At 49.9% G+C, this 22,999-nt stretch overlaps 1 protein-coding gene across 1 annotated transcript in view; it reads right to left on the bottom strand.

Annotated features, from left to right (window-relative positions):
• Trabd2b (TraB domain containing 2B) overlaps positions 1-22,918 on the bottom strand; it is a 195,424-nt gene extending 172,506 nt beyond the window's left edge. Inside the window, exons 1-2 of the mRNA XM_005353598.2 lie at positions 22,410-22,918; positions 19,856-20,416 (exon numbers count right to left, since the gene is read on the bottom strand). Of these exons, the coding sequence (XP_005353655.1) occupies positions 19,856-20,416; positions 22,410-22,511 (663 nt within the window). The 5' untranslated portion in view covers positions 22,512-22,918. The remainder of the gene's footprint in view (positions 1-19,855; positions 20,417-22,409) is intronic.
• Between the last annotated feature and the right edge of the window lie 81 nt (positions 22,919-22,999).

Raw genomic sequence — 22,999 nt, 5'->3', positions numbered from 1 at the left:
AGTCAATAGCCTCTAATCACACACAGACGGGGCCAAGCACGCAGCTAACCGGGCCTTTCCGGCAAAAAATAACACTAATTAAGTAGTTATAAAAATTATTGTTATTATTAGCAGAATCATTATTATTACAATAAATTAAATACTGGCTAGAGACTCAAACATCTTTCTTCGGGATCTGGTTTCCACCAGTTCCTCTACACACTAGTTTTCTCCAGTGGAGGCTCGTGGAAACCACTGACACCCAATCTTGCATTGCAGGCCCTCTAGGCACTGCTAAAAATCCACTCTCGAATCACTCACCTGATCAACAACCAGTTTCTCAGCACTGTTATGGATGGAGTGTGTATAACTCAAACTCAGGTATTGAAAGCCTACCTCTTGATGAGATGGTATTAGGGGGAGAGCCCCTGAGAGGGGATTAGTTCATGAGGGTAAAGTCCTTATGGATAATTAGAGCCCTTATAAAAAGACTCTAGAGAGCTCACTAGCTCTGCTCTCCAACACACGAAGGCATGAGGAGACAGCTGTCTACAACCAGAGGAGTCTTGATACCTTGATTCTAAACTTCCAGCCTCCAGAATTGTCATGCTGCATAGGTTTATGTCAACTTAACCCAAGCTAAAGCCATGGAAAAGATGGAACCTCAATTAAGAAAATGCTTCTAAGCCAGGCTGTGCTGGCACATGTCTTTTATCCCAGGACTCAGGAGGCAGAAGCCGGCAGATCTCTGTGAGTTCAAGACCAGCCTTATCTACAGAGCTCCAGGACAGCTGTAGCTACCTGGAAAAACCCAGACCCAGGCAGGAAAAACAAACAAACAAACAAACAAAATTACTTCCCTAAGATGGGGCTATAGGCAAGCCAATAGGGCATTTTCTTAAATAGTGATTGATGGGGGAGGACCTAGCCCATTATGGGCAGTGCCATCTCTGGGCTGGTGGTTCTGGGTTCTGTAAGAGAGCAGGTTGAGCAAGCCATGAGGAGCAAGCCAGTAAGCTGCATCCTTCCATGTACTGGCTCCTGCCTCCATGTTCCTACCCTGTTTGAGTTTCTGTCCTGATTTCCTTCCTTGATGAACCATGATGTGGAAGTGTAAGTCACTTTTCTCCAAGGTTGTTTTTGGTCATGGCATTTCATCATAGCAATAGTAGCCCTACGATAGTTGTGAAATATAAAGTTTGTGTTGCCACTACATACTTTACACCTGGTCATTGGCACTTTATGCCAAGAGCTCAAATGAAAACAAGCACCTCTTTCAACCTCCTCACATCTATCTTTATTCCCAAGCTGCCCTCTCTCCAATTCCCTAACAGAAACTCTGACCACACACCCTGGTCCCTTTGATGCCCTGCAAGTTGACAGTTCTGTTTCATCCCATCTAGGAGCCAATCTCTAAAGACTTGGGCTTCCACTCCAGAGGCTAACTGTACTTCTAAGGTTGTGCATGCTTTGCGGGACATGCTACACATGCTTTCTGTCCTTGTAGTTCCTTGATGTCTTGGGTATCCAACCAGAAAGGGGTCCATGTCTAAGAGAGCATAATACTGCAGTTGGTAGTCAGCAAATATTTGATGAGGAAATTTACTGGAAACATGCATCAACACAAACCAATATGCTTACTGAAAAGAAATTCCTGTGTGCTGGCCTTTGGGGGAGGCCAGAAAATTGTCATGCTTACTGCCTAGCACCTAGAGCCCAAGCCCAGGAAGAGGTGACGCCAAGGCCAGACACCATGGTGACTAGTATGTTCTTTACCAGGATCACCCTCCTTGGACAGTTCACTTTGGCAGTTCCTGTTTCAGTAATGTTGACCACCAAGAAAGGTGGCACGTGGGTAAACACAGAAAATTCTAGTGATGCCAGGCATGTGATGTAAGTCAGATGCTGCTAGTGATGCTGTCATCACAAAAACGGGGTTCGGGTGGAGCTTCTCTAACGAATCACCCCACATAATACATACTTTTATTTTCTAAGTCTACTTCTTTCCCACCTCCCCATATTTTAGCTAGCGTCACCACGTTAGGCCCAAACATGCCAGAATTGTGCCAGTTTCTTAATCTTTCTGTAAGCAGTCCACCGGGTATCTGTCAGTCCCACCTCCAAAACAAGGCCAACTCCCCTGACCTGCTTCCTAGATCTAAGACACTACCATCCCTCACCTGGACAATTCCTACAGCGCCCCTGCTGCTCTTCAAACTCCACCACTTTGGGCCCCCTCCCGCCCCAACTACATTCAGTGTTTTTCTTTAAAAAAAAAATAATAACAAAAATGAGATCTTCCATGCCTCAAACCAACAGCTTCTACCAATGGAATAAAAACACAATAAATTTTCCTGTGCTAGGCAGGCCCAGTGAGGTTTCGTGAATGTCCCCTATGCTCCATGTTCTGATGCTACCCTGTGCACACATGGTTCTATTTCTGCCCTTTCTGCTTTTAAAATAACCCTAAGGATCTTGGCCTTCATTATTCCTGTCTAGAACTATTTGGCTTGTCATTATTAAACCTTTATCAGAAAGAAAGTTCTTCAGAGAAGAAGACTTGTTCTGTTCCTGGTGTTACCTTCAGGACCCATCATGGTGCCGGACACACAGTCAGGATTTGGCTCACATTTGCTGAGGTAGTGTGACTCTCTCCTTAGGGATGGACGGCTTACAGCAACCTTTTCCCAGAGTACACAGTGTGGACAGATTGGGGATAAAACAGGGGAACTACTTCATGAAGGTGACCAGAGACAGCATCCCCTGTGTGTCCCTCTCCTGTGTTAAGATGAGAGCAGCATTTTACCTCTGTGGTCTTCCTCCACCAAACACATAATTTCAGCCTAACCGTGAGAAGAAAAACATATAAACATCATATAAGCCCTACCTCAGGGACAAACATCAGTCAGTCCAATGCTGGAAACTATAGAGGTCATTTCATACTCTCAAGGAAAGTCCAGGAAAGTATCAGTGACAACTGGACTTTAAGGAGAGATGACGATGGGCTGTGGTACCCAGGGGAGGTTGTGGAACAGAAAAATGACATTAGGGGAAAAAGAAGAAGATGCAAGTGAAGTATGGCATTTAGATGACCGCAGTCTATAAATATTGGTTCATTAATTGTGATAAACGTACCCTGTTAATACAAGATGCTAACGATGGGGGAAGTGGATGTGAGGATCACTCGGTACCATCCTTCAACAATACCACAAATCAAAGCTGTTCTCCAGTCAAAGGTTTACTTCCAAAATACATTTGTTCCGTTGAACGAACGTGCAGCAATAAACACTGTGCAGATATCTTTGTTCACTTTATGAGGATTTTCTGAGCAAACAGTCCAGCTCCTGAAGTCTGTTAAACATTGTCTGGGCCAGATCGCTCGCACGATCTGATCTCTCTGTTAACAATGCACTTGAACCTCTATAAAGGCGGCCTCAGCCTAGCCCCTAACTGAACCACCAGTGGCTAAATGAGAGCTTGGGTCAATGACAAAAACAACAAAGCCTGCCCTCTTTGATGACGAGTCATCGTTTCCCATGCTCCCAAGCCCATCAGCCACGCCGCCTGAGGCCTGCTGCCAAAAGCAGGCTGCCAAAGGCCCACTATGCACCTGAGCCCAGGTGGGGCTTCTCGGGCAGCTTCTGCTGTAGATAAGCAAATAAACGCAAGATTCTTCTCGGGGATCAAATGCTGCGGCACAGACTACAAAGAGCACAGGTAGAGAGAAGCCAGGTTGTGGGAGCTGGGGCAGTCCAGGAGACTTCCTGTAGGAAGAGCAAGACAGGGAAACAGGACCTTGAGAGGGAACATGAGTTCAGACTTCAGGGAGTGGTCTCTTTAGAGCTGTTGGGTCCCCCAGATGGGCTGGAGAGGAGGAAGCCGACAAACTGGGTGCAGGCCAGACTGGAAACGAGGCTTTCAGACTTCAAAGCGCTTCTTTCTTCTTTGCCATCCGCTGCTTGTGTCCTTGTCCCTTCTCCCAGGACAAGATGCCGTGTGCCTTGTCTCAGCCTGTGCCACAGAGCCCTGCACATGGCAAGAGCTCACAGCTAGTGGGTGAAGACAAGAGGGAATTTGACGCGCAGACTATAAACCAAAGATACTGGGACTTTACCCTACACACAAGGAGGTATGCCAGGCTTGCCGAAACACCCACAGTCAATCTCCCCACCTTTATCCTGGGTTTGTTTCCTTCATTTACCCTCTCAGGCTTTTTAGGAATCATTTGTGTTGTGTACTTGTTTCCTGTCTGTCACCTCTCAGCCACTGGGCAAACAGGAGCTGATTACCTGCTATGTGCCCGGCATGTCCTAGGTACGAAGGAGATGACATCAGAGACAAAGGTCTCTGCACTCACTGAGTTGATAAGGGGAGAAGCAATGTGCAGGTAAAACATACAGGATGCTAGCAGATGATCGGTGCTGGGAGAGAAAGGGAAGTGTTGAAGGGGTGCTCTCTCATTTTAATTTGAGTTATCAAGGGGAACTTCCTTTGAGCACCTGTAGAAGATGAAGGTGGGAGTGTTTTCATCTGTGCTCACTGGCAATTCCTGTCATGCAGCAGGCCCAAAAGAATTAAAGACAGAGGGTGTCAGCAAGGTTAGTCCATTGCTTTCTTTTTCTTTTCTCCCTCCCTCCTTCCTTCTTCCTTTCCCTTCCTCCTTCCTCCCTCACTTCCTTCTTCCTTCCTCCCTCACTTCCTCCTTTCTTCCTCCCTCACTTCCTTCTTCCTTTCCCTTCCTCCTTCCTTCCTCCCTTCCTTTCTCCCTCACTTCCTCCTTCCCTCTCCCTCCTCCCTCACTTCCTCCTTTCTTCCTCCCTCACTTCCTCCTTTCTTCCTCCCTCACTTCCTTCTTTCTTTCTCCCTCACTTCCTCCTTTACCATCCCCCCTTCCTTCCTTCTTTCCTCCCTTTTTCCTTCCTTCCTTCCTTACTCCCTCCCTCCCTTTCTCCTTTCCTTCCTTCCTTTTCCTTTTCTAGTGCTGGAGATAAAACCTAGGACTTCTTTCAGTATGTTGCAAGCACCGGATAGTCTCATCACCAGTTCTAATTCATATATTCCAATTAGTTATCCAGTTTGAGCTAACCGTCAATTCATATACGGTTAGAAGATAAGACGCTCTTTCTTTGGTTTTCCCCAGTGGTGACACCTTACACACTGGCACAATATCAAAGCCAGGAAGCGAGCACGTTACAATACACTGATAAGGTTTGGGTTTCACCAGTTTTATTGACCTCACTTAAGTATGTGAATGCGCAAGCCTGGCCCATTCAGTTCTAGGCAATTTGAATGGGCACTTTCTCTCCAATGTCTAAGTTAAGGGGTCATGCGAAGGGTTGAGAGCTGGAGGAAAAGCAGAGTGAAGCAACCGTGGTGGACAGCCTCCCTGAGCTTCACTTCTCCGGGCAGCCATCTGGAGAAGTTGGCTGTACTCACTGCCATCGTGCAAGGTGAAAACACAGTCAAAAAACCCGACTACCTCCAACCTGAGTCTTTGTTCTGGGGGCCCTTTCTGAAGCCAAAACTGTGCAGGGTGGGAAAGAAACACTGCAGAGGACATAGAGAACAAGGAGAAGGACAGGACCTAGGGACGGCGCAGAGTGAGGAAAGGAGGAGGAGTCCCTAAAGGTACTTCTGCGGTTCTAAGTCATTCTCCACAAGGAAAGTCAGAGGGGCCTAAAGAAGAAAAGGTGAAGCCCCAGCTCAGTTATAACTTTATGCACCATCTTGGACAAACTATACCTCTGGACATCATATTCATCACATGAATACTGGGAATGATTACCTCATCCCATCCACTGCTATCATGTCAATTCTGTATGTGTCATCCCGTATCATCCCGTCCACTGCTTTCATGTCAATTCTGTATGGGTCACCCGAAAATTCATATGTTGAAGCTAATCTGCAATGAGCGATCTTAGGAGGTAAGGGCTGGGCTGTGTCTAGTGATGCGGTTAGGGCCTTTATAAGGGACTAAAGAGACCAGAGTCCTCCACCTTCCACCACATGAGCCCACAGGTGCCATCTGGGAACCAGGAAGCCACTCCTCACCAGTCATGACAGATGCAGACAACTCGGTCTTGGACTTCCCAGCCTCCAGAACAGACACAAACATGTTTCTGTTGTTTCCGAGATATCCAGCCCAGGATATTCTGTTAGAGTGGCACAAACAGACGAACGAACACACAGGCTTGTGCACAACAAAGAAAAGGAGAAGCAATTCCTTACAAAGCGCAAGTGCTAATAACCAATTGCCAAAACCAGATAGAAGGAACCCAAGCCGACAGCCCAGCCTGTCTGCAGTCTATGACGAGGATGTCTGGCTGGCTTTCCTGGGATTGAAAACACAGAATTTAGGTCAGCACACATAGAGGCTCCGGCACTGTTTATAAGAAACAGAGAGTGTGTGTTCCTATTAAACGCCTCTGAGTCCCAGTGAGAGTGGGAGACCCAGGGCTGTTTACGGCTCTGGATATTTACTTTTCTCATATACAAATCAGCTTGGGTGCCGTCAGAGCTGACGCCACCTCACACTGTGGCCCTCTGACATCCTGGCTCCTCCCAATGCCCCACACACGGTTTGAATTTATTGGTTTTAGCAGATTTCATTTATATTGTGTGAGGATCATGGAATGACCAGCAAACAGAAGCTCTGATCCATGCCCTGGAAAAAAAACACAGAAGCACAGAAAGAAGGCTGTCGGGGAGGGCTGGGGAGATCCCTTCTAGGCAAGAAGCAGCTCCTGCTTACAGGAGGGGCCGCTATGGAAACAGGGAATCGACGGGATGTCACTGTCTCCAGGGCCCCAGCTGGAGATGGTCAGAACATGAGAAGGGGAGAAGACTCTCAGTGGCTACGGAAGCCCAAACACCTAGTGCCCACAGCATGTAGGAGACTGTTGAGCTTCTTGACTTCCAGAGCTGAACATCTGGAACCTCAGTGATGCTGATGGGGGTCAGGGGAGGCACTGTGGGCTTTCTGTTTTCTTCACTCACATATGCAGGAGATGCTATGGAGATGTAGCTGCTGAGTTTACATACAAACCCCGAGGATTTGCTTGCAGTCAAGCCCTAGGGGAACCCTAGGTCATTAGATGAGGTTCCTATCCTCAAAGAACTTCAGACCATTGGAGAAGTCAGAGCGTAAACACAGAACGGACAAAATGCCACTCTCCAGCGGTGTCAGAGCCAACTGAGGAAGTGGCTTTTCAGGAGGGGTGCGGTTTCGGGTTTACCAATCTCACGCCACTAAAAAGGAACAGCTTAGGGAAAGTCTGCCTCGGTACACACCATCGGATTCATAACCAGCACGCTTACTCTGTGTGGATGGCAGGCCCTCCAGTGTCCCACCTCTGCTCAGGCAGCATCCAACTTACTCCTATTTTAAACAGGTGACATTCCCCTCAACCTGCAATCAAACAAATCCCGTGAAATTCAGGGCTTATGTCAGCCCCTGCAGCTATGTTAGGAACGGCAGCAGGAGTGCCAGGATTTCCTCCAAAGGCCTTGTTATAAATAAGATTAGCTGGACTCATTTGGACACCAGCCAATCTAAGGGCAAATATGATCAAGAGTTCCAGAAGTTGAGATTCCCCACTCTGGGACAGTAGTAGTGGGCACATTCTGGATCCAATAGGTCAGGCGATGGAGAAAGCACAAAGGCTTTCTCAAGCCAATGGGCTTGGGAATGTGCACTTAGCTCTGGTGAGGTGTCCCAATCTGAGACCAGTGAATACATGAACTAGCAAGCCGGTCATTAACTAGACGAAACGTGAATGGCAGAACACAGTAGTGGGAACAGTGTTCCTGCCAATGCAGCCAAGTCCAAGTCCAATTGCCAGAGCTCCACGATGTGGCCACATGTGTCTCAATATCTGTGTCTCCCTGTGGCTCCCACAAGTGTGTTCTATGTGGTGAGCAATGACATTATCTCAGTCTGGATTAGTGTTACCACCATCACCTCACCCCACACATGCGGCTGCTCCGGAACCTGGGGATCGCCACTGGCCCTTCAGTGCTGAGCTTAGGTGGTCTCAGACTAAAGCCCAGACAAGGATTCATGGTGGCAGAGGGGAGGGGGGTGTTTGCTATGTTCAGTGAATCATCTGCAACCATAAAAGTCTGGATAACAAGGATGCAGGCTCAGCCCTTTTGGAAGCAGCCACAGAACCTCTAGATGACCTGAGCCCTAGTCAAGCCCCCGCCATCTGCAGGTGGTACTCAACAGTGACTGACAGGTGGGGCGTAGCATTCTGTGAAGCTACTACTTTGACAGCTCTCCGAGAGAGCCCTTGGGGTGGCACCCTGTCACAGTTCCTGACTCCCGTGCCACAAAGCGCCCGAGAACAGCATCCTAGCCATCCACACCACAGTTGCTATGACGAGCAGCCTTCATGTCCTCTTCACTCTTGCCCTGAGCACACCGGGCATCCTCTACCTGTGAGGCTTAGCCACTGCTCTTGGTCCCGAATTCTAGTTCCCTCACCCCGTTGCTGGCAGGTGGGCTCCCTTGCTCCCCCTTGTCAGAGCCACAGCCTACTTCAGGATGACAGAGGTCAGCAGAAGTCCCTCAACCCTGTCACTGCTTACTTGTCAGACTTTGAGCCTCAGCAGAGCCGCCCCTCCCCCCTCTTTTGGAGCACATTTCCTCTTTCCATGAGATGCAGAGAGGGTGGTACAGGCTTCACAACCAGACTTGGATGGTTTCTATTCCAGGCCCTCTGTGTATCTGCTGGGTCACTCCAGGCAAGGGAACCTTCTCTCTGAGCCTTCTTTGAGGCCCACGAGGTGGGATTAAATCTACCTGAAGCCTGCTGTGAGGACGAAGTGGGGCAGTGCACAGAAAGGGCTAGGAACTTATTCTCTGCACAACCTCTACTGCCACGGCCACTCCTCCCCTCTCCAGCAGCCCCACAGACAACTTGAACCCCAGAACTTGGAATTGAGTCTGGCACAGGGCAAATCCCATTACTTGCCAAGCAAGAGTGGAAAAAAAAAACCACGAATAGATGAAGCATATTGTAATAACTAATCCTGTCAACTAAGTATTTCCAAGGTACTTCTCTTTAGGACAAGCAAAATGGGAAACAATACATAGTTGAGGACTGCTGAGCGCAGAGCGATCTTGTTATTAAAGTCCCATCAGGCTTCCCACCACCCGCCCGGGAACTCTGAGCTGATGCTGTTTCTTAACTCCCACTTGTCTAAGCAATGGAGATAAAGGATGATTAGGCAAGAAAGAGTCCCCCTCCCCCATGACCCTCATAACCCAGACACAGTTGAGCCTCCAGCCTGAACTTCTCAAAACCTCCTTTCAGTCCATCCCCATCCTAGGGAACGACCGGAGACTAGGGAAGTCAGATCGTACATACCACTGGTGGCCATGACCATTTCTGCGGTGGTCAGACCACATAGCTGCCATCAGGCTCACCAACCAGATACAGTGTGTGAGTGAGCAGGAGAGACCAAGCCTGGGGACAGAGAACTGTCTTTAGTTTAGGACAGGCTTCCCAAGCTCAGTACGCAGGCAGCCTGGCAGCAGCAGACCCGAAATTCTAACCAAAAACGACCTCTAGAGTATCTCAGCTAATACTCTCATCTCACAGGCATCGCTGGGACCTCGCAGCAACCTCAGTGGGGCTCCTGTGAGCCCCAAGATTTTCACCCACTCAAAGCAGGAAACTCCAGTCCAGCTTTGAGTCCAGGTACCAAAACATTTAAGCCTAAATCTAGGTGCCCTCATTGGTATAAAAGCACGTATTTTCAATTTCCTTAGAAATGGGGAAAGGATGCCTCCCAGGACTGTTTGAGGAATGCACTGTGATAAACCTGAGACCTAGCACAGAAAGGAAATCAGGGCGGCTATCTTGAAAGCTTCAGGGAAGAGGGCAAAGATGAAGCAAGGCAGTCAGGATTTCTTTTATGCCTGTTTTCTACATTCTCCCATCCTGGCACCTTGGCTGAGCTGGCACTTTCTTCGTGGACCACCCTTTCCATTCCCATTTCTCAAAGCACTTCAAAGCCACCTCTACCAAGAGGCTGGCATTCCTTTCTCGCCACCCTCCCAGCAAAACTATTCTGATGGACGCCAAGAACACAAAATCATCTCCAAGACCAGCAGCTGGCCTCAGCATGGGGACTCGACTGCTGGGTCAACCAAACATCCCAGGCAAGATCAAGCACGATGACTGAGTGTTGTGACTGGAGGGGTCCCAAAGTATATCCGTTTACCCAACCCATGACCAGCCCACAGCCCTTCAACCTGCCTATAGAGCCCGGTGCTCAAAAGTGGCCAGAGTCTAGTGATGCCACAGCCACATCCCTGGGGATCAGGGGACATGTCCATAGTCCCAATACTTGGCCGGAGTGACTAGAAAACAAATCTGATACCATTCCTGAGCTCAGTGAGCACACTGCAGGGGAGGGGTGGATGAAGCCGGATGGGGGAGGGGACTGGGGGGGGTGATATCCTAGCTAGTCTAGGACAGAAGGAAAAGCTCTAGAGACTGTATGCAACTGGGACATAAACAGTTGGAAAGACCACTGACAAGTAGACTTTTGTCACTTCTCCAACTTAAGGCCAATAAGGAACCTTATGGTAAATAAGGCTTTTAAAGTGAGCCAGATTTCTAACCGGCCTTTCTCCACTGTATCTTTATCACTAAATGGGTCTTTCCAGTGGAACCCAAGGCTTAAACAACTAAGCCTCACAGGCACAGTGAGTCCATGGACATACCAGAGAGCAGAAAACTTTAAATACCCTTGATAGGGTGGAAGGAGGGACTGGATAGGGGTTGGGGCGGGGGTGACATTATTTTTACACTAGGAATTCTGGGCAGGGTTGTACCCTCTTCTCCTGTGAAATAGAGCTCAGAGGTGCCTCCTGGCTTCTGGAGGTGTACTGCAGTCAGGAGTGTGGGGGAGGGGTGCAGTGTATGCTGTTTTCTAGCTTCTCTTTGCCTGAAAAAGGAAGTACCCCAGGCATCCACACATGTGACCACATCAGTGTGGGTGTTGTCCATACCCCACCTCTAGCTCATGTCCGTGCACAGTAGGAGGGAGCTGGAAACATTTCTGGAAGAATTCACTGATTGTGATTTCATATATGAAAAATAAAACACTATACTACAGTACTTTAGACCAGTCAGTCCTCCCAGGACAGCCCATGACGCTAGAGATGAGGAGACCAAGACAGACTGCATAACCTGTCTAGGGTTATTTGTGGTCCCAGTAAGCACATTGAAGGCTTCCCAGTGAAGGGGGCTCCTGAACTGAATCGCCTCGTGTAACTTTAAGTAGGAATGAATATGGGGTTCTAAAGGTAAAATCTACCAGGATGCTGATGAGAATAAGGAAAACCAAGGGGCTTGTGCAAAGAACACAAGTTCACAGGTCGCAGAAAATGGGAAGGAAACCTCCAAGGCTTCTTCCTGACCTTGACCCAGTGGGTCAGAAAGAGAGGAGTCAGAGAATAAAAGGTAACCAAGGAAACCTGGGTCCTCGAGACAGAGAGATGTGTGCGTGTACTATCTGCAGGACAGGGGATTCTGGGGAGGTGCTGACAGGTTCCCCCTGGGACAGGAGGGAAGAAAAACAGCTCCAGCAACAGGTGTAGAAAATGCACATCTCAAGGCCAAGGCTGTCCTGCAGAAATGGCCCCGAGGCCCAGGCATTTATGAGCCCCCTCTGATGACTTCCTGGCTCTCTTCAAACACGGCCAGGCATTCAGAGTGGGCCAAGTACAATTGGCCCATCAATCCTTTCACAACACAGTTCTAATAGCCACATTGCTGCACCTAAACTCAAACTACTAAACCGTGTCCATAGGAAGTTAGTCCACAACCCAGTGACCCAGGATAAGTCTTTCTATGAAGCAGCATCTGTTTGAAGAGCCGGGGATTTTAACAAGGACAGTCCATTCAGGTGAGAAGGAGCTAGGCAATGAAAACTGGGAAAGGGCCCTCAGGGAGCAGGGGAAGCAGAAGATGATGTTGTGTGGCCATGACCAGGGACTCTAGTGGTGGGTGGGGAGAGGAAGCCTGTGCCATTCAATGTCACTGGAACCCCCAACCCAAGAGGATAGGGGAAGAACAAAATTAGATGTTTGCACATGAAAAGAGGTCACAGAGGGACGAGGCTGGGGATGCTCTGGCACTTGGTGTGTGTGTGTGTGTGTGTGTGTGTGTGTGTGTGTGTGTGTGTATGACAAAATATTCTAGGCTAGACAGTAATGAGTCTAAGAGAGATTCATGGATGCCAGGAACAATGTTGAGGACATGGGATACATCTCAGGTAGAAAGTCTGAGCTGCAGAAGCTAGGAGAGCCTCACCTTTCAGAGAGGGTAGCCAGCAGCCAGCCCCAGGCAACCCCACAGAGGTGGGCTTCCGACCAGGAGTACACTAGAATCAATTCTGCAATCGCTTGTGAGAACATGTTGGACTAGGCTCGAATCAGAAAAGAAGGCCTGCCCAAGTAATAAAGTCAAATATAGAAGTGCTGAAAGAATGCCATAAAATTCCATAAAGAATTCCACGGAGGGCAACACTACACGTGGCATGGTCATAAAAGAAATCTCTGGGTCAAGTCTGCACCAGTTCAGACCTGGCAGCACTCTCGGAAGACTTCCTGGAAGAGGTGTAACTCTGAGCTGAGCCGCGAAAATCAAAGACTTGGGAGCATCAGAAGTAGAAGAGAAAAGTAGGAAATTCCTGGAGAGGGAGGGGGCCCAGCAGAAGTCACTGTGTTTCCAAGCTTGGGGCAGGATATACCGCGTAGATTAAGCAGCCTGCGGATCCTGGAGGAGCAGCCTGGCGAGACGGCTTGGCAGCCAGGAAGCCGAGCTGAAGGCTGGGCCACCGGCTGCCTGTGGATTAAGTGGGTGGACAGAGAGCCAGTGATGGGAGATAAAAGGAGTGAAGTGGATAATATTTAGAAGCAAATTCAAGGGGGAAAGAACGTCAGCCGTTGGGCTGGCAGCTGTGGGTGCTTGCCAGCATTCTTCAGTTTCCTCCCTAGAAAAGCCGCTTTACCAGGCAACCTCTTCCTGGCTTTGAGAGAAGTCCAAATGGGAACTATTAACAAAGGCACGCGCTCAGTTTTATCTCCATCAGAAAGTGCTTTGGCGGTAAGGAAGGCCTTCTCTGGGTCTGGGAGTGGAGAGAGGCTTGGGGCGGGGGGGAAAGAGATCCGACATGCTCGCAGATGGGGCTTCTTGGAATTCTTGAGAAATGGCCCCTTCCAACTCCAAGATTTTAGAAGTCTGTGTTGATGAGCTGAAAACGCTTCAAAGCTAAGAGGCTAGGATTTCATGACGTGAAGATTCTTCCGGTCCAAAAAATGTCTCAGAGCTGAAGGTTCTAAGATTTCACCATTCTCTGGTTCTCTGAGCCTCAGAGCTGGAGCTCCTGAATAGCCCTGAGCCTGGAAGTTTTGCTGTGAGTTTCTGACCCAAGCATCATCACCTCCAGTTTGGGGCACTCACTGTCCTTTCGGTGGTGTCTAAGCAGTCCTGTGTTTCTGCTTCTGAGTCTGCCACCCGAATATCAGGCCCCCATTTAGACATAGATATCAAGGTCTGGGATCAGTCAGGTCCCAGATACAGAGCCTGAAATATCAGCAGGGCCTTTTTTTTTTTTCACCTGGACCCAGAAACAAAACATGTGTACACATGAAGCAGGGTCACCAGAGGGACTGCCCCACCATGTGACAGATATTCCCAGAACAGATCCTGGCTACAAGGCTGTGGGTGGGAGGCTCAACAGGGGTGGTGGGCTGAGGAAACATTACTACTTTCCAGACATAATTCTAGAGCTACAAGAAGCCACCTGGGGCAGCCTGTGCTGAATGGACCCTGGACCAAGAATTCAGAGAGGAGACAGTGCGTGTGCCCTGAGGTCCGTCCAGGTATCCAGTATCCCTCCACCCTAAGGAGCACACTTCAGTCTCACAGAAGGGCCAGCTCAGGAGCCCAGCAATGTGAACCGGAGGGTGGCCTGCTGCAGAAGCTCAGAGAGGCCCCAGACCTCAGAACAGGCATTCTTGGAGAATCTGGGAGATAGCTACCAGCTCTGAAAGCTTTCAGACACGTGACAGGGAACAGAAGGAAGGGCAGGGTCTCTCGTTACCAAGGACCACTAATATTCAGATACGGTGGAGCTGAGTTTCCACCCTGTGAAACAGGACTTTTGTAGCACCTTACAGGGCACAAAAGCAGCACATACTCCTAGGTAATGGGCTCTCAGCAGGCAAAGCCTATGCCGTTCATTCCCAGGTCTCTGGCCCACATCCTGCGTCGCACTGCACTGTGTCTGCTCGGGTTAATGGGTGAAAAGGTGAAGGAAGGAGGGGATCTTTAGTGAAGGTGAGGATCAAGCCTGGGCAGGGGTCAAGAAAGCTATGCCACACGAGCTGAGAGCCTCTCGCTGCTCTGCGGACACTCCCACCCCCGCCATCCTACCCCCCATGAACCACCAAGTTCCTGAAAGGTAGGTATTAGCCAGGGTTCGCCAAGGACAAGCCTGCCAAAGATGGATGATAAGTCAGGCTTAAGGCTGTGGTGTGGGTTGGCTCAGGCCCCCTGAGATAAAGGGCCAGACGTGAAAATTACAGCAGGCAGAACGGGGTTGGCACTGGGAACTGCCTAGCCCAATACTGCCATGGAACAAAGGAGGCAACTTGGGCCCATGGAGGGAAAATGATTTTTCTGTAGTCATTGGTAAAGTAGAAATGGAGGGTTTGCTTTGAATCACAAATCCTCATGCGATGTGTTCAATGCCCGTGTCTCTTCAAAATTCACATGCTGCCACCTAACCCCCAGAGTGATCCACTTAGGGATGGTAGGCCTCTGAGAAGAGACTGGTTTGTACTGACAGAGTCTTGTGAATTACTGACCTAGCAAAGAGGCCTGAGGGAAGTCACTATTCTCTCTCGTCCCTTGCCACCCACCAAGTCCCATCTATGAAGAATGAGCCTTCACCACATACTGAATCTTCTGGTACCTTGATCTTTCCCTTCACAGTCTCCAGAATCATGGACAATGTTTACAAATGACTCAGCATAAGCTGCCTTGCCATAGTATCTCAGAGGGATGGAGACAACCCACTTGATTTGGTGTCTGAAGCAATGCAGCGGTTAAAGTTTATGAGAGGAGACCCATTGCTGCGGTTTAGGCAACCTTCCTTCAGCCATTCATTTTCTCCACCATGCTGGGTCACAGAAGGGGATAAAGGACGCACATCAAGGGTGTGGACAATGAGTCATTCATCATTCATCACTCTGCAAATATTTATAAGGCACTTCCTACCTACTGATGAACCAGATGCAGATTACTATATGGCTATATGGAAACCCAGAAGACCTTTCTGTATTCAGCTGTGTAGACTTAGCCTCATTTGGGGGTTACCTTTACAATAGTTCTGTGGGAAACTGGTGATGAATTCCAGGGAGATGGTACCCAGAATGTCTTTGGGGACTCCTCTTTTAGAATTACCTTAAGATTCAATTCATAATCCAGAGAAAGAAGTTTCAGTACTTTTAAATTAGTTTTCTTTTTGTATTTTATAGTTTACTTTATCAATAATGATACACCCGCACACACACTTATTCATGCACACACACCATACACATTTACGTAGATACAATTTCACCATATAGTGTCATGACCTATGAAAACCCAAAATCAGTCCACTTTTTAGATACCTCAAGAGCATGGGTTTTAGCAATGAACATTTCTCAGTCTACTGGGCCTGTCTATGCAACCATAGCCAAAGATCCAACTTTTTCAAGTCTCAATTTACAATAGATATGACAATAAAGCTTTTGGCACTTCCCTGGAGACTAGAGTTAATATCCTTTGAGGTCCAGTGCCGCACCCAGCACAAAGACGAGTGCAGCATTTGATTCTATGATTCCGAACCCCCGGAGGAAGAGACTGAAGAATTTTGTGAACATTTTGTGCACTTTCAGCAGGTATGCTCCAGAGTGCTGGCTCTTGGATGCCGGAGAGCAACAGTGCATGCTGGTAAAGCCCAGCAGTGGGCAGCACAGCATGAACCTTGTTCTCTTACCAAGCCTGGAAAGACCATCTAACTCAAGGGTTCTCCCCATATAGTGGGAGTGGGCAGAAGCAGGAGGGACTAAGAATCGTGTAGTGGTTCTAAAATTTCCTAATGCTGTGACCCTTTAATGCAGCTCCTCATGTCGTGGTGACCCCAACTGTAACATTATTTTCGTTGCTACTTCATAACTGTAATGCTTCTACTGTGATGTATCATAGTATGGTTTTTTTGGTGATAGAGGCTTGTAAAAAGGTTGCAACCTACAGGTTGAGACCAGCTGCCCCAGAGGGAGTAGTGGAAGCCAGTACCAGTCCCTGGATGCAGCAAGCAGAGCTGTTAAGGACCTCCAGGTTCTAAGACTGCCATAAGATCTGGCCTAAAGGATTAAGCATCCCAGGCTCCCCACCATCACATGTTCTGCAGCACCAGGGGTTGAACCCAGTACCTAAGGACTCATGTGCAATAAGTTCCTACCACTGAGCTATCTATCCCTAGCTAGCCCTCTTTTTACTTTTGCACTTTGAGACAGGGTCTCGCTAAGTTGCCGGAAAAAGACTCTGACCTCAGTCTGCAGCCCAGGCTTGAACTTGCGGTCTCCTGCATCAGCTTCCTGAAGAGCTGCGATTATGGGGCTGTGCCAACAGTCCTGGCTCTCCACCACCCCTACCATAGCCCAGTTTGGTTTTGTTCAGCAGGCGTTGGACAGTGACTATGGCTGCTGGCAGAAGGGTATGCCCACTTCTCATGCAGCTCTCTTTTTCCCCTGCCCTGGAGCCCATGACTCCCTGCCAAGCACAGAAACTACATATAGGAAGTTCTTCAGTCATTTGGAGTTCCCATGGACTGGCTCTGTTCCTTATTAGCCATGTGGCCTTGGGCAAGTCATTCAACCGTTCTTGGTGCCCACCTTAGAAAGCCAAAGGGTTACAAGGAGAAGTCGGTGAAATGGAAAAGCACGTGGAGCTTCCTGCTGGGTGCCTGGCACCTGCAATTGATTAGAATGGTCCTATGGAATGTCAGGGCTGGAAGGGGCTCTAGAGATGACCTCATCCTGGTGTCTGATTTCACAGGCAGGGTGAACTGAGCACAAGGGAAGGAACTGACTTGCCCAAGGTCACATGGTAAAACCTTGGTGATACTGAATCTAGCACCTTGAGTTTATTTTTGAAATCAAAGGTCGAAACCTGTCATGAGACCTGCTTGCTCTTCCTGCAAGCTGAGCAGTTACCAGCTTTAGGCTCCCTCTGTCCTCCACAAGTCCAATTTAAAGTATCTTTCTCTACTGAGCAAGCAAAAATACATATTTCTACCAAGAAAAAAAAAGCCATCCATAAAATACTTCAAAACATTAAAATTAAAATTAAAACTAAAAAAAAACCCTCAAGCCTTAGCATCAAAAAGCTTAGTCTTTTAAGCTTTTTTCCTCATCTTCCTCGCTCACTGCCCACCCCCGATTCTGTAATAACAGTACTGCTTCGAGGAAAGAAAAAGTCCTGATGCACATAACTGATATTTCAGTACAATAACACATCACAGATGTTCCTATCGAACTGGGCACGCATGTATGCACACCATTTTACTGAGAAAGCAGTTACATTGCTGATTGTCAGGTTGAGGGTCCCGACTGACCTCTGCCCAGGTTCTGATTGCTACTTTTTCCAGTCAGCCTGCTGCTGCCCAGAAGGATGAAGGAGCAATTTCATCACCTCCCTCCAAAATGCTATCAGGACAAATTGGTGCCGTCAGGCTCTCAGGCAGGTGGTGAAGGGTGTGCAGATTAGGAAATGAGAGGACTCCTGTTTTCTTTTGCCTGAGCCTTGTTTTCTACAGCCCTTTCAAGAAGCTGGACCCAAGAACAATTTGAAGAGCGGGCCCAGGCTGGTGGTGGGGTGGGAGTGTTTTTGCAACAGAAACTGGAGTCTGTTTGATCTTCAAACATGGGCTTTGGAGACTGTCAGCGGGCTCCTTGCTGGCCGATGAACGGCTCGCAGTAACTTTTCCTAAAACATAAGCTCGCACACTCTGCAGCAAATGTTTTCAACCCACCAGAGCCGTCATTTGGTTGAACAGCAGTGTTTCCAGACTCCCGAAGAAAGATAGTTTTGTTGTTTTAAGAGAGACAGATTAAAGCCAGGGACTGTTTAACCAGAAAGCTCCAGGGCTCCCTTCAGCCCTTGTCAGGTTCCTCTCTGGTTGGTACAAAAAGGGTGTCAAGCGTGATAGTGGATCTCCCCCACCTCCCAAAACTAAAATAGATATCTATGGAGGCTAGACATGAGGAATATGGGCAGAGAAGCCGCCCACAAAACTGCCTCCAAAATGAGATGGGCGGGCGGTGAGTGCTGGGGGCCCCTGGACCACTGATAATATCAGCTCACGAGGCTGGCAAGGGGAAAATCACTTCAGAAGAGGAGAGCCGCTCTGTTCAGAGGGCTCCGCGCTGGGCCAGAGAATACACAGGATTTTCCCCGTGGAGATGGAGGCAGGCGTAGTCAGAACCCTGCGGGGCGTGACTAACTGCCCCAATATTCCTGCCACCGGGCCCTCTGGGTAAGGGCTCCACAATTATGGGAGAGCCAGCAGGAGAACTCACAAACCCGCCTTTCATTTGGCCGGCAAATCAATCTGGCTTCTTACCTCCCTGGGGACAATATTGCATTTCCCCTGGAAAAACAAAGGCCAGAGATCTCGGAAGGGGGATCAGCTTCAGCAGCCGTTTCCCTGGTGAGGAGCTTGCAACATCTCTGGAGCAATTGGGTCTGATCCCAGGGATAGAGTGTGAGATCCAGTCATCTTATGAGTCTATCTCCTTAATGACGAGCACACACGCCTTTGAGGCCACATTTCACTTAGGGCATCAACCCAGACCCTGTATTGGGGTCTCCACAATTGTGGTATCCACAAGTCAGGAGTTCCCACCCTGAGTTGACAGCTCTGTTCTCTAGGCACAGATGTGAACTTACTGTTCCCAAGGCCTCAGAGTTGAGTTTGGGATCAGTGAGTTGCGAATGACCTCTGTCCATAGAGACAGGCGGTTAAAGACTTTTTGCTGGATCAGGTCTCTGACAGCCAGAGACTTTAAAGCTCTTAAGCCCCTCCCTTCTCCCCTACTCCCTAGGTTCAGAAATCAGAACTGTCGATCTTAAGCTAACACACTTCTATGAAATTATTACCCCCAAAACTCTCCTTTGCCCACTGGATGCTCCCCCAGTCTTAAGGAGGCAGCTCCAGAGCAGCAGACCTCAGCAAAGGCCCCAGGGAACTGTGAAGAACTTGGCATCAACCAGCAGACCTGTGCTGGTGGAGGCCATGCCCACAATGCCTTCCCTGCCAGCACAGCCTAGGCACCATGCCCTCCACCTCTGTGCTGTTTCTATACAGACCCACTCACAGGTGAGTGTCCAAACAAGCTCAGGACAGCCTCGAGCTCCAAGTTCTCAGGGCCTGGGAAGCCTCCTTCCTGCAAACGGGCAACTCAACTCCCTTTCTGCTTTGTATCACTCTGATGCTCCCGGGGAAATTCTTTCTGCTCAGGCAAGCACAGCAGGTGGAGAGTGGATATCCCCAACAGGGAACCACTGGAATGGAAAGAAACACCCAAACTTTGGCACGTAGTAGTTTCCCCTGACCCCAACAAAGCAGCCCAGTGCTGTCCCAGAGCCAGAGAGATGCTTTTGCTTGGGGCAGAAAGCGGAGGGTGGGGGCTGGGGGATGGGACCTAGCTCTGGTTCTCTGCTGGAGCATGACAAAGATCAGAGACCAGGACCAAGACACTGTGCGGCTGGGGCTGCTGGCTAGGCTAGCATGTGGGTGTTCCTACCTGGGAGAAGTTGAGCCCATTGAGAGGATGGCACTGCTCCTCAACCCGCTCCACAGCCCCGGTGCTCTTCTTCATCTTCTCAGCCTGCTGGGCCAGGTAGAGGTCCAGCACAGGCACGCCTCGGGAGCGCACGTCCGTCTCCGTGAGCGAGTTCACCATCAGCATCACCCACACTGGCCTCTTACGCTCCCAGTTGCCAGCAATGGCATTGAACAGGTAGTCAGCATACAGCCCTTTGCCGCGCTGGGCTGGTGTCATCCATGAGGGCATCATCAGCTTCACGTAGTCCAGGTGGCGCTTCAGGCGCCAGTAGAGCTCTCTTGGCAGCACGTCCTGCAGGTTCTCCCCATGGGGCAGCAGCTGGCAGCTAGCCAGGGCCGAGATGGTGTAGGGATCCGTCAGATCCAGCTCAAAGTAGACGCGGGTGCTGGCCTGGAAGGCTGCTTTGGAATTATCAGGGATGAAGTCCCAGACTCGGGTATATGGAACGTGAATGGTGCCAAACAAATAGGCTGGGGGATGGCGCCGAATAGTCCATAGGAAGGAGTTCATGTCCCTCTGCTACAAGGAGAGAGGAGAGGCAGATCAGTGAGGCCAAAGGGAGCAAGAGCAGAGCCAGGCTTGGCACAGAGACGTGGCAGGGGTAGATGGGGCCAGAAGGCAGAGGCCCACTGGCAAGGGCTTTGCAAGCTAAAAGCTCCACACTCAAATGCTATCTTAATTGGATAATTGGCAGAGTACATCATATCATTTCCCACAGACTCAGTTTCCTCTTCTGTAAAATGGGGGTGAGGATGGAAGTTATTGGCAGGCTTGAGAAACAGAACACACATATCTGAAGCCCTCATGTGTGGTGCCAGGCACAGAGGAAGTGGGCAATGAAGGCAGGCTCTCTTTATGACTAGCTTTCACTGTGAAAGCCAAGGACTGCCACACCACCTGAGAACATTCATGCTTGGCCAAGGCAAACCTTCACCAGTAGTGTTTCATGTAGAGGGTGGGGAGAGGGGGGACCAAGAGTCCTGCTCTGGCAAGAGAAGAGGAAGTCATATAACTTTTAAATACAGCCATTAGAAGACACATGCCAAGAGCAGTCTGAAAGCAGAACACCTATTAAAAATAGCACACCTATTGCAACAGTTACTTCCCATTCATCCCGGTGGGTAAGGTTTTCTTCTTGGAGGGCAGGTCTGGGGTGTTAGCTACTTTGCGCCACTCGCTGAGACCATAGATGAGAAAGTGTTTTAAAACTTTGCAAAGCCAAATCAAGTCTCAATTTCTGGTATCGAAGGAGAGGATACCATAGAATTAACCCCGAGAAATGTACCTATTCTGGGTGCTTTACAGATTTCCCCACAAAAAGGCCTACCTGGTTCTCTATCTCTAGGTCTGTCTTTTTCTGTGACCTAGGATTGCACGAGGGTCGTGTGCCTCGAGTAGGGGCACAAATACCAGGGCTTCCCCCCCGCCCCAGTACCGATTAAGATTTAGAAAGAGACAGGAGTTAGGGGGCTATCATTTCTCTCAGGCAAAGTCGTTTCCCATCTAGAAAAGTCTCCGGAGTAAACAGTGACCACTTACAAACTTTAGGTCAAGTCAACATTTTTATACCTAATTCTGACATAAATGCAAAGTATTTATTATGGGTGGTGGAAGCAGCACCTTGCTTTACCAACAAGATTTGTAAATCGGAATGCACACTAGACAGTGCATACCAGCTAGCCAGCTCGCTTCTTCTACACAAGGCAGGCTGCGTGCTGAGCACCTTGCCCATGGCCAACCTCTGCCCTGCTACTAGGGCAGCACAGGAAGATCCTGCAATAATGTTCTGGTCTCCCGGCCTCCAGTTCAGAGTGGTTACCAATGTATTAATCTCTATTTGAAGAGAAGGGAATTAGGATTAGAAAATCATGAGATTCTGGGCTTGGGGAGGAAAACTGGGGGAAGCAGTAACTACTTGACCCCCTCAGGGAAATATTAGACAAGCATGTTCATTCTGTCATTTCCGTTTCTGTCCTCTGAACTCTTATCCCTCTTCAGGAATCAGGGGCATTTGGGACAATAGGTGCTGGGTGGGGACTGGGGTACAGAGGGAGAACACGGGGGAGGTGGGGGGACCTATGGTCAGAAGGAGGGGCAGAGAGCGAGGGGGAAGCCTGGGCAGGGGCACTGTGTGAATGAAACAGCAAAAGGGCTGGTAGAGTGTAGAGACGGGCAAGGGGTGTTGGAAAGAAGTCAGAAGCAGGCGGAAAGAGACCAAAGGGTAAAGGCAAGAGAAAAGACAGGAGAGTTGGAAGCGGGCACAGAAAGGGGAAACGTCCAACCAAGACCAAAAGTCTAGAGGAAACTGTCCGCGAGTGAAGAAGGAACCAGCTGGGCTGGGCTGGGCTCAGAGTTGGAGCCCTAGAGGACAGATGCTAGAGAAGAGAACCCGGGCTGTGCCCAGAGGGCGGAGGTGGAGCGAGTGGGCTAAAGAAGGCAGGTCCCAAACCATCGCCCCTTGGGCTAGAGTGCCCAGGCAGGCGGGAGAGTGGCGGGGCTGGCGCTCGCTCACCGATCCGGGCGGCCGGCACTGTCCTCCGTCAGGGGGTTGCGGGCGGGCGCGGGCGGTGGCGAGGAGGGCGGCAAGCAGCGGCCCCGCCAGGGCGGCGTGCATCCTGCCCGGGCCCGCGGGATGCGGGGGACCCTCCTGGGCAGCGCCCCCTCAGCAGGGCGGGGAGCCCCCAGCTGGGCACCGAGGATCTTCTGGAGCACAGGGCTCCAGGCGCGAGATGCTGGGAGCCCTCTGGGGCGTGGCTGGATGTCCCTGTCGGACCTGGGGGTCCCTCTGGGGCGGGGCTCCGTCTGTTGGAAGAGGGGGATCCTCTGAGGTGGGGCGGGGCCCCCTCACCAGGGCGCGCAGCCTGGTTGGCCAAGCTCCGGAATTCTGCTAGCGCGCAGGGGTCCTGGAGCGCGTGGCGTTCGGGGAGCCGCGTCAGGGTCCAGGGGTACGCGGGGCTCCTGGGGCAATCCCCAGATCCCGGGGTGAGCGGGGGATCTCGGGTTATGCTGGGCACCCGGGGCGCGCAAGGGTCCCAGGGGTGCGCGGCGCTCCAGGGGGCGCGCAGTGGGACAAGTGCGGCTGAGGGCGCGGCGGGGCGGGGG

This window comes from Microtus ochrogaster, chromosome 10, assembly GCF_000317375.1.
Source record: "Microtus ochrogaster isolate Prairie Vole_2 chromosome 10, MicOch1.0, whole genome shotgun sequence".
Lineage (NCBI taxonomy): Eukaryota > Metazoa > Chordata > Mammalia > Rodentia > Cricetidae > Microtus > Microtus ochrogaster.
Note: the sequence above shows the minus strand (reverse complement) of the source record. Positions and strands in the feature narration are given on the sequence as shown.